The sequence below is a fragment of the Neolamprologus brichardi genome, chromosome 6 (genome assembly GCF_056152115.1).
Source record: "Neolamprologus brichardi isolate AB-2024 chromosome 6, ASM5615211v1, whole genome shotgun sequence".
Taxonomy (NCBI): domain Eukaryota; kingdom Metazoa; phylum Chordata; class Actinopteri; order Cichliformes; family Cichlidae; genus Neolamprologus; species Neolamprologus brichardi.
This window is the reverse complement of record NC_142109.1, coordinates 19262073-19274252: the sequence shown is the minus strand read 5'-3', so window position 1 is coordinate 19274252 and position 12180 is coordinate 19262073. Positions and strand designations below refer to the sequence as shown.

The 12180-nt window shown below is 40.7% G+C and overlaps 1 protein-coding gene across 1 annotated transcript in view; it reads left to right on the top strand.

Annotated features, from left to right (window-relative positions):
- The window catches only part of pcdh7a (protocadherin 7a), a 40273-nt gene extending 28962 nt beyond the window's left edge, over positions 1 to 11311 (top strand). The window contains exons 5-6 of the mRNA XM_006787293.3: positions 5580 to 5781; positions 7323 to 11311. Of these exons, the coding sequence (XP_006787356.1) occupies positions 5580 to 5781; positions 7323 to 7861 (741 nt within the window). The 3' untranslated portion in view covers positions 7862 to 11311. The remainder of the gene's footprint in view (positions 1 to 5579; positions 5782 to 7322) is intronic.
- The last annotated feature ends 869 nt before the right edge of the window (positions 11312 to 12180 follow it).

Here is a 12180-nt window from a genome sequence, read left to right as displayed (position 1 = left end):
ATTATGTTTCAGCATTTAAAAAGTCATATCAGTCAATCTGTCAAATGAATTATTTTACATTTTTTGGTCTGTATTTACTGACTGTGTCTCACTCTGCCTCCATGCAACATGATTTGAATAAATCTGTGCTCATGATGGGAATTTGTCCCCCTGTCTATGCACTGTTACAACCCAGTACACTTAGTTTCTAAAGATTAGCCGCAGTGGCTCTTCACCTGTACAAAGATGATGTCAAACAAACAAAAAAAACAACGAGCAGAGAGCAAAAGGGAACTGTGGCTCCAGTCCTACAACCATATTTGTAGTTTTGGTTTATGCATAAGCCGCATCCTGTCAGTTCATTATGCAGACCAGAGTGTACTAGGGCATAAACAAACACAAACACGGTCTCACATCCAAATGCTCTCTCTCTCTCACACAGACACACACACACACACACACACAGACAAGAATCAGATGTGCAGATACACACATGTGTTGAATATGCAGACACATGTAACAAGAAGAGAGGGAGACTGTTAATTAACTAGAGCTCGTTAATTCTCTTTGAACCGACAGCAAGGAGGTTTACACACTAATTACCTTGATGACTAAGCCAACCTGTGCACGCGCACACACACATTCTACAAACACAGACGCACACGCAGGTGCGACTACTCTCACGGGCTGACATAACACATCTTGCAGGTTTTGAAAGTCTCACACTCGTACACGGCTATCAAACACAAACATAAATGTGAGAAGTCTCACTCATATGCATATACACACACTCACACACACAATCTGCAACACGGTTTTTGCCCTGAAATGAAAGCTATATTAGGAACTCTTTTTTTTTTTCTCTTCAGAGCTGCAAGATACAGATGGTTAAGTTTATTCTTAGTTCAGACCCATCATGCTTCCTTTTGATTCACTCTTTCGATCTGCCAGAAATAACTTCAGACCAACTTCCAGGATGGTCATATGTTTGTACAATATAGTTGCATTACATCCACACACACATATGAAAACATAATTGATCAAACGCGGACACGCACACTCGCTCACTTTGCTGTGCAGATGAGCGAAGCTCCCATGTCAGTATTGGACTGTAATGGCCCGTGTCAGATTAGGGGGAAGGGTTTTTTTTATGTCCTCCGTCAGACTCAATTAATACTCCATCAGGCATGAATTCATAGGCCACACTGGACCTTAGCCAGTTCATCCATGCGTGTGTTTTGAAACTAATAAATGTGTTTTCACATTCAGTTGATATTTGAGTATAGCACTATGTTACTTATTATAATAATGAGACTTTTTTGAAGTTCCTCCTCCAAATTAGAGAAAGTGCACATGCACACACAAAAGTGCTTTTGTCAGTCAGGTTGGAAAACATCAAGGAGGTTTTTCAGTGCGAAGGTAGAAGCTGGCAAAGAGGCAAGGAGAGAGTAGGAGACGCATCGCAGGTATAAGCAAAGAAGGCGGAGATGTGAAAAGCTTTTTAAGAAATCCATATTCACAAAAAAAAGATGTTCAAATGGTTACTGGGTAGCAGAGGGTGAGTGAGAGCGAAAAGGAAAAAGTGAGACAACAATGTGAAGTAGCAAGAGGAGCTGAGGCAGAATGTGTAGAGTGTGGAGTCATAGAATGTAATGACTAGAAGATGCCAAAATATGGGATTTGGCAAAAGAAAAGAAGCGAGGTTTGTCAATGAGGCTAAGGCAGAGGATGTGAGAAGACGCTGGAAAAGGGGGTTTGGGGAGTGCAGAGAAGTTATGGGTCAATAAAGCCCGCTGTGGGAAAGCAGAGAGGGACTCATAACGAGGTCAAGGACACATCATCGATCGCCACATCATAACGCTGACTGGCAAGGAGAAGAAAGGATTGAGGAGGAGATGGAGGAAGTGAACAGGAGTCACGGAGGACAGAGGGAGAGCTATGCTACAGCTGTGGAGAGGGGGTGACTGTAGAATTGGCCGAAGCGAAGAAGGGGGAGAAGCAGGAGAAGCGGGAGAGAAGTAGAAAATAAAAAATAACAAGGATGAAGGAATGAAAGGGGGCAAGTCTGGCCAGAAACAAGGTTAGAGGGAAATTGAATTAGACGGAATCATGGCTGAACAGATCAGATCTGTAATAAAACACACACAGAGGAGCAACCCGCACCAGTTTTGCAATAAGCTGCTGCTCACTCTTTGTGAATCAAGGCGTGCTCTGTGTTGCAAGCTGGATTTCTACACTTACACAGTAATCCTACCCCCTCTCATGTAGCTGACATGTTACATTTAAGCCACAGAGCTAAGAATCTCATATTCAGAAGTACAGCTCTAAGAAAAAGTTTGTTAAGCCTTTGGAAAGACCACGATCTCTACATCGATTGCCCATAAAATGTTATCTGATCTTCATGTGACAATTATAGACAACCGCAGTCTGACTAGACTAGCAACACGCAAACAGCTGTGCTTTCCACGTCTTTATTGAGCACACTAAGTAATTGTTCAATAACCACATGAAGAGGACATGAAGAGTTTGTGTGCTGAATCAGATCTTTCGACACAGCAGCCTCAGCTTTATACTTTATACTTACTGCTCAATTAGCAAAGGTTGTTCACACGCTAACTTTTTTAGCATAGTAGCTAATATAAAACATATTGACAGTGTTATTGTTACTTGTCATCTCAATATACCTCTGTTTTCTGACAGCTTTGCCCTCCTGAAACAAAATACCTAGTTGCACAAAAGTATGATTATTACCTCTTTTCTTAAGTTGTGGATTTCCTCACTCAGGTAGATGTAATGGCACATCCTTGTTGTTATTGAACACAATCAAAATAGAAGTGATTTTTATTTTATTCTGGACATTTTTCCAGATTGAAAAGGGCGAAATGTCAACTGTGCAATTATACTGGTTGAAATATCTTCTATTGTGTAAGATAGAGAGCGTTTTTCTCAGCTGGGCAAGAAAAGAAATTAACGGATTCAGGAAAGAGCTTCTGAACAGCGGACTGTGTTTTTAAAGTTGCCCAGTCTTTTATTAGGGGGCAAGTTTGTTTTGTCAAAGCCATACATGAGAATATCTTTCTTTCTTTTTCCTGTTTTATATCCCTTGAACACAGGAAGGATTGCATGCCCCTCTTGTGGCCTTGTGATCAGAAATTATTATAATTTTTCATCATTATTTATAAATCTGTGATCATGAAAACACATCCTGCCGTAATGTTGAGTTAATATTATTTTATGATCAGAAGTAGAAAAGTTTTGACAGCCTGTTAAGTGAACAGAGGATTTCTTTTTGTCAACACCTGTGATGTCAGAAAACACACTTATTATTACAAGTTCCCACATTTTCTTGGCAGCCAAACTATTTCTTACTCATGTTCTCGCTGACTCTTTACACCCAGCTTCTACTCATTTATCCACTGTTCCCTCTCTGAGCTGTTGCCCCCTGTTTGAATAAGTGGAAAAGAGGTTGAGCTGCAGCTAAGTGAACGGTCTAAAAATACATTGCTCCGTCTGTAGAGAGTTAAAATGAAGCCACCGAGGTTCCAAGAACTACTGGTTTTCCATTAGATTCCAATGTCTCGGCTCTTTCCTCACCCTTGCACGTGCCTCCCATCTCTGTTGCCTGAGTCACTTTTTCTCATCCCCATTTTATCTCAACGATGTTAAGAAGTGGCAGAAGAAACACGTGCTCCATTAATTTCCCGTTTCTCCTTAATTAATTTTGCTGTGTTCCCCTCTCATCTTGTCTTGTGCGTTCATTAGGTGAACTCACTCAAATGTTTCTTTCTGCGCGCGCTTGTGTGTGTGTGTTTGAAAGAAAAGGAAGATTTGGTACAGTCCGGACTTTTATTGCAGCCCCCCATCAGTTTTTCTCCCCGATTATCCTGAGGTGACTTTTTGAGCTGACGTTTTGTCCACCCTAATCTGCTTCCGTCCTCTGCTCAGTCACTTCCTCCCCATACGCTGCATGTTTCAAAGCAGATTTAGGTTGAAAGGGATGTAATTTTGTGACCAGATAAATGAGCATGAAAGGGGTTTGTGGGGGAAGGGGGGTTATATGGAAATGGGCTTCCTGGTCCCTTCAGGCCAGACAGCGTCGTTTAACTTTCACTGATAGCCTCTCAGCGTGAACTTATAACAATTTTTATCCTCTCTGTCTCGCCCCAAAGTGAAAACCTAACTAGACTGGGGTGATTTGAGCGTTAAAACTGGAGCAGGTGCGACGCTTAGTTAGCATGAATGATGTAATTCACTCCTGAAACCACTTACAATGTAAAACTAGATTATTTGTTATTGATGGGAGATGGTTCAGTGGTTTGTGTCGCAAGGATGCGTGCAGCCTTTTTTTGAAAGTTGCAGTTCTTATTTATTTTTTGCTATTCAGATATTAATTTCTACATTATGATGAGTTGGCTTACTTCTAAACTAAGATAAAATGAAGGATAACGCTTGTCAGATCTTTTGATATCTCATATCTCTGGAACTGGATGTAAATTGTTTAAAGTTGTTCTCAAATGTGTAGTTTTACATTCTTTTTTTTTTTTTTATTAACCCTTTAATGCCTAGTGTATTATATTAAAATGCATTTTTTTGACTTCTACATCATCTGTGTCAACCCTCCCCACTCCCCCGAAAAACCGAAATAAATCTCACAATACATTTTAAGCAATAAATAACAAAAATAGAGGTAGAAAATGCCAGGTGTAGCAAATGTGACATAAATTAAAACTCAGGCTTTAAGGGGTTAAATAAATGCAGTGGATTTTAGTGAGTAAGCTAGTGTGAATTCCACATACACAGCAGGATGATCTAGTAGAGACTGGCTTGAACTGAATACGCTGCCTGTCATTCATTTTGAAGGAACATGTCACCCTTTGCGCCAGAGGAGCTGTATGAGTCTTTGGATACACAGACAAGCCTTTTTAACTGGAAAGCACATGCACCACCGAGGCCTTTTTTGCAGTTTCAAAAGAGTTAACCACGCTCAGACTGAAATTTAATGGCCTCTTCCTTTGTGCATGTTCCACCATTCCAGCACATTTCCGAAAAATCTGACCTGCTAGTATTTGTATCTGAGAGACAGACAGAAAAACAGAAGGTCTTCACCCCGGCTTTTGCTTTAGTCAAAAGCATAAAATCTGTGCATGTCCGTTTTTTCTTGCTGTCAATGAGAAAGATGTAAAATGTCACCAGACTCATCATTTAACATCCTTCTCTTATTTCAATACAGTGCTGAATGTTGTTTGTGAGCTTGAACTTTATATTACCCAGCTGCTACTACTAGGCACCATTCCAGATTGAAAAGAAACTCTCTCTGGCCCGTCCAGAGGTTTGTAAACATCAACCATGTCCAGAAGCCTTAATCTAAACTGGGATTAAAGGCCAACTGAAAACTTTGAGGGAGTGCAATGATTGCTTGATAACTATTACCCTGCATTGTAGCAGCTAAGCCCATAATCAAGGCGAACATCCTCCGATAATCCCAATATGTCTTTGCAGACCCCTGCCCAACAGCCTAATCCTCAGATTTAGAACCTCAGATTAGGAATACTGGATGATTAATCTCATATTGTGCGTGTGTGTCTGTCTGTTTTCTGCAGGGGACCCTTCGCCGGGTGACCTTCTCGGTAGTGAGCCAACCACAGGATGGTGGTTGCTATGACAGTGGCCTGGAAGACTCGGAGACTCCGAGTAGCAAGAGTTCATCAGGGCCTCGGTTGGGAGCCCTGCCGCTTCCAGAGGAAGGCTACGAGCGAACCACACCTGAGGGCAGCGTAGGGGAGGAGGAGCATGTGGAGAATGGTACACACATGGCGCATTAGAGCTCAAAAAGGCCGAGAGATGCATTTACTTGTATATGTTTTACTTTGCTTGGACATGTTAATAGACATGTCCAAGCATGTCTCTATGTCTCTCATTTTCTCTTTCCCTATTTCTCTCTCGCACCCCTTCACCTCCTCTTTCTATGCCATAAAAACACACAATAACACTTTCATTAAAACCTCGGCTTGCTGTCAAGGCCTCGGGAATCTTTTCAGTCTTTCACATGATGGAAATCTGTTTTATACAAAAAAGCATTTGTTCTGTGTGTGTCTGTGTGTCTCTGTGTGTGCATGCACTTGTCCCACATATACAGAGTGTTCCTGAGTAATATGTGAAGGTTTTTTTAATAAAAGCTAATGTGTGTTAGTATGTTATGCCAGAGAACTATCCCTGGCCTTGTCCAAGCATCCGCTTCACCAATGAAATTGTGTTTTCACCTTTTTGTGCAAAGTCTTTGTCAAGGATGGCAAGCGACAAAAAAAGTTATTCTTTTGATCTTTTCACTCGTCTTTCCTCTGTATATGGTCATGCCAGGGCCGCAGCAACATCGGCAACAAGCCAGGGTCACTGTGACCTTGGTGAATAACTAGTTCTGTGGCTTTCAGCAAGTTTCCAGTTCAATGCTGCTTCTTGCCAGTGTGCGAAATCTTGAGGATTTTGTTGAGTTTAATAAGTTTTTGTCACGGTCAGATGGAGAGACGAATTGAACAGAGAATTCATTGTGTTGGCTTTAATTATACTGCACAAGTATGTTCTTGTTTGGTTTCACATGAAGTTACTGCTGCGGCTCTACATATTCAGTAAAACTTTGCTGGCAGATTACAGAAGAGATATCTAATTTCTTGCGGTAAATTCAAGTGAAGCTAAAGTTAGAAGCTTTAACAGGAAATGAACACATTACAAGACATGACAAGACAAACGACTGGTTTTGCATACATAAGGCTACAATACATCAGCATTAAATCTCTGGTAGCCTCGCTAACCTTTGGAAAAAGGCACTGGAGGAATGTTACAAATGCACATCCAATCAATTCCGTCCACATAAAAAAATTTAGTCTTGCCATTCAAATTCCTGATGATGAATTTCCTTTTCTTTTCAGTATTTTTTTCTTTTTCTGTTTTTTTTTTTTTTGCTTTGACCTCATCTTTTACCTTTAATGTAATGCTGAACCGCACCTGATTTTTTTATGCATTCTTTGGATGTCAGCAGTTTTTCTTTTTGCTCCAGCAGCATTTTTCCTTTAATTCAACCCCCTCCTTTGCAACCTTTGTCTAAAACCATCTTTTTTAAGCTATTTTCTGTCTTCCTGTCGCATTGTTCAACTCTCCTTTCTCTCTGGTACTTTTTATTTCCTTGTCTCCTCATCATTTGGTGGTCTAGTGTGTGGCACCGTGAGTCAGTTCATTGTGACATTCCCCTTTCACTCTCTTTTTGCCAGTGTTTTCATTGTGATATATTACTTGTTAAATTAAGGCAGAGATGTCATTTAACTTCTTTTGTTTCTTTTTTCTGTATCCAGATGCTAGACAGCTGCCAGATGTAGCTTTGACAGGGAAGTGTACCAGGGAGTGTGATGAGTTTGGCCATTCTGACACTTGTTGGATGCCTGTCCGCTCTTCGGCACGGCCGCGTCAGCGCCATGGCAGCGACCCACCACGACTCTCGACCTTTGCCCCCGGAGATGACAACAATAATCTTCGCGGTAACGACCATGAGAGTGACAGTGAGAGTGCGGGAAGCGCGGGGAGCTCCGAACCCGGAGTGGTCGTCAGTGGAGAAGGTCAGAGATTACCTCTAGCCAATGGGGATCCGCTTGGCACCCTGGGTAGGGGAAACCACAACAGGAATATGGGTGATCACAACCGTAACCTTCTTAACCGCAAGATGACTTCTGCATCCTACGACACATTTAGCAGTGCTGGTTTTGGGAGACGCCAACAAGAGGAGGGAGGGGGAGAAGGCCAAAACCCACCTGAGGTCATACCACTGACGCGGACAGGAGGGGACTACAAGACCACATCCTGCCTGACCTTGTCACGCCGTGAGGTCTACCTGTGACATCCTTGCAGCCCTTACCACTACTCCCTTTTCCATAACAAGAGGGAGGATTAAAACTTCCATGGCAAGTCATCAGCGTGAAAGGACTTGGAACCTGGGAAGATGTGAAACTGTCAGAAAAGATGTTTTCCAAAAATACTTTTTGATTCTGACTAATATTTATAGGCCCTTAAATGTAGAAAAAAATTGGATCAACTCCTAGGAGAACCCTGAACAGAAAGAACACTTTCTAAAGCATTTTTCTAAATACTGGTGAAAGTTACCTGCAGGCAAAGCTCCTCTTATGACAATGTGGAGGAGGACAATCTTCTCTTCTTTTTACCTGAATCTGATGCATGCCTGACCCTATCCCACAGAGGGAACTGTATGAAGAAGAAAGAGGCGGAGACGGTGTAAATTCTGATGCTATAAATTCCTGAGTGCGTATAAAAACTGAGTCTACAGCAGACCAGATTTGGACTCAACTGGTGAGCCATCTGCTGAAAAACCACAGAGGTTTCATCCAGTCAAAATAGATTAAAAAAGAAGTGACGGGTCTTTGATTGAGTTATTTGAATCTAATTCAAACCAATCAATTTTTCTAATGTCTAATCAACTGTATCATAACACAAGAGGGGGATATTAACCAATCAAACTGCTCATCTCTTGAGGATTTTCTGTCATAAATAGAGCGTAAAGTACCACCCGAGTGTGATCGGCGTAATGTTACACACTAGAAAAAAACGTCAGTTGTTTAAAACACATACGATTCAGAACAAACAGCAACAATGTGAAAACAGACTTTTCTTACAATCAAATGTAATTTTTCAGAATACAGTGTCCTCATAGTATGTCAGTAGTGCCACAGTATTCGGGCGTGTGTGAGAATACATGTTTATTATTTTACCTTTACACCCAGTCTGTATGTATATAGTGTATGTCAGTATTTGATAAAACAGCAGCGTTATCTCTCCGCTGCTGTCTTTCGCTGAGTAGACTGGGGTGCTTAGTTCATTGCACATCTACGGTATCCTAACGGTGTTCATGTATGATAAGTGTTCTCTCACGCACACGCGGACACATATGCACTCATACGCATGCAAGCGCTCATACACTGAGCATAGCATGTAAACACAAACATACAGTGCATTTACAGAATGTGGACGTGCATAAGGCCACCGTTTATGACACGAGTCAGTGGCTGTGTAACATAAAGTATGTAATAACCTGCATTAACTTTCATACAGAAAAAATTAAGAACAGGCCAACACGACACACACATACACACAGCATATTTAAACACAAGTCATATAAACGCAATGCGTAGTTCATGTGCACTATGTATGTATGTGCTTTTTTATCATAATTTTTTAACATTATCATTGAACTAGCTGTAGCATTTTGCCTGCTCCCCTCCATCCAGTATTTAAACATGAAATGTATTTAATGATTATTCATCTCTGACTGATGTGTGAGACTACATTAAAGGGAATTTCAGTGACATCTACTGTAAGTGACGATAGACAATGTGAAAACCGGAGCTATTCTGCTGTACGTAGGACTCATAGAAAAGACCAAACTTCTATAGCTTCTGTAAGAAAAAAAGGAAAGAAAAAAACTGCATGAAAGAAAGATTATGCTAACTTTTTTTTCCTCTCTTTTTTAAACCACATGCTTTTTTGAATACCACGCCTATTTGGATACATCTGTACTAAATGTGTGTGCTCGCGGAGAAATGGAGATAATGATTGCAGCAAGGGAGTTAGCTTCAGTGGATGAGATCGTTTCTTCTTTATCGTGGAGAGAGTTTGAAGTAACCTTGGGCCCTTTCGCTCACTTTGGCACAAAGGATGCCAGAGGCTATATATATATAAATTAAAAAAAGAACATAGTGAATTGGGAACGTAAGACTTGTGCTGCGACCCGTTTCACTGCGCAGTGCTGACCTGAACACGCCCATACTGCTGTGCTGAACTGCACAGATAACAGACTCCTTCACATTTTGTCCTTCCCATCAGCTACTGCACGACTTCGACACACTCTGCTGCATTGGGCTAAAGAGTGGGTGTGGATTGAGGCCAACACATCTTAATTCCCATCATCAGTGTGTGGCTCAGTGGTGTGATAGGGATAATAGGGTTAGGTCGTCCCTGTGGTCTTAATGAGTTTCTTTTCTCCTCTCTTCTCCTCCCTTGATCTGTTCTGATCTCATTAATGTCTGGATAGAGGAATGTAACACTGCTGGAAAATTGCCAGTGTGTCTCTTAATTTTTCTGGTTGTTTTCGGAACATAAGAGTGAACTGAGACATTTAAAAAAAAATGTGTAGTAAGGTTCAGCTTACTCACAGAGTTGCGGCTTGACTGTCACCTCACTGAAAGGTAACTGGACTGGAAATGAAGCAGGAATCATTGTGACACCTCCTTAGATTTTACAAGGATAAGAACAGCTCCGTGCGTGTGGATACACTTTGTATACCTGTATATATCTTTAACTTTCCAACTCTGTAAAAAACACTCTTTAGCTTCAGGTCCACTGATGTATTTACTCCCAACGCCTTCATTACTCCCATATACCCCAATATGGCTGTTTACTGAGCTCTGTTTTTGATGGACTGTGCTGAGGATGTAACAAAATTCAAAGCCTAACATTTGGGATTTTTCGCTTCTTGGAGACTTCATGGGGATTGAAAACAATCATAATATCCTGCATGGTATGTTCTGAGAGACAAAAGGACACGTGCTCATTCTCTGGGAGAATGAGTTGAGATAAATGGTTTTCAGACCCTTAAAGGGCATCAAGAACCCGTGGAGAAACCAGTTTGTGAGTTTTGCAAAGAGACTCTTGAGACAGCCCTGCCTTTTAAAAGTGGCAAATATTTCTTCAAACTGCTGTTTTATGGCAGTTCCATGATGGCACCTTTCAAACACTTAAGAGTGGATTTAAGGGAACTTTATGTAAATGAATCTGTGTGGGTGTGTCCCTTTTTTTTATACTGCACGTTTAAACATGAAGATGTTTCAGTCTACTGCGAAAATGAAGAGGGGAGAGAGACAGAGAAAGGCATCCTGTCTGAGATCTGCCACCTACTAATCAAGACACTTTTGAGAAGAGACACTTCAGTGGACGCCATGTACCTGTCATCCCCCTTGTGCTGTTACCCTAGCCATGTACAAATAAAGTACACTGTAGAACAGACAACTGGAAACCATAACAAACGATGGCATGCTTAAGGTTCAAATCTGCACTTGATAAAAAAAGGAAAAAAAATGTTATTTTTGTTTTCCTCTTCTTTGTTTTCTTTACCTTAAGGAATTGGCTCTGTTTCTTTGCCAATTCCCCCCTGTAATTACATAATGAACTAATTGCATTTGCTATGATGTGGAAGAAGAAGAAGAGCTCTTGACGAATGGTTTGGTATGAAGATTAATCATGTAAAAGTTTGACTTTGACATTAAAAACTTCAGACATACCCATTGGCTGTTAGCACTTTCACTCTGTTCTCAGATTATTTCGCACAGTAACAATGAGAGCAACAGCAGGTGTGACACTTGTAATGACACCAAGCAAAATAACTTGCAATATTTATTTTTTTTTATCAAGAACTGAGGCAAATGTTGGCAAATTTATTCATACCTACATTTATGACTGCAGATTTTTGTTTTTTATTCATAGCAGTGAACTGATTACTGGTTGGTAATGGCCATCAATAAAGTCATTACTTACAGTGAATGGAAGCCTTACTTGAAAGTGGTACAAAACTGGAGACAAGGCAATCTTTATTCAAGGTCAGCTTGGTCCAAATTCTCAGTTTCATAACAGCAAGTTGCAGTTAAACACTTCAGAACAATTTTCTAAGCAGGCTGAAATGTGGAGGTCATTCTCTCATTTACATCTTCCAAAGTCAAGAACGCCCAGTGAAGTTTAGCTTTCGTCTGCCTTCCTGTTGAACCAACAGCACCACTGTCACAAAATTATATGTCATTTTTGCAGCTGGCTGATATCTGAAAATTAGATTATCACAAAAAAATAGGTTTATCACTAAAAGGTGGAACAATCTTATCAACTTTGAAATATTCTGCACTGGACCCTGTTACTAGAAAAGTTTAAAATGTAGAAGCAATTTGGATTTGGACTTTATCTGAAAATGCTTCACAGGTGTTAACTGCCACAAAGATTAGCGTGAAGGACTTTAAAATGTCAAAACGAAAAAAGAAAGGAAAAGAAAAATGAGAAATCTGTGTTTGGTTTGAGTATGCAACGCTGACACCAGATGGTCATGCGTGGTACGTCAGTTTCCTGGTAGAGCTTTTTCTCTGTGTGTCATAACCCCTTTAAACA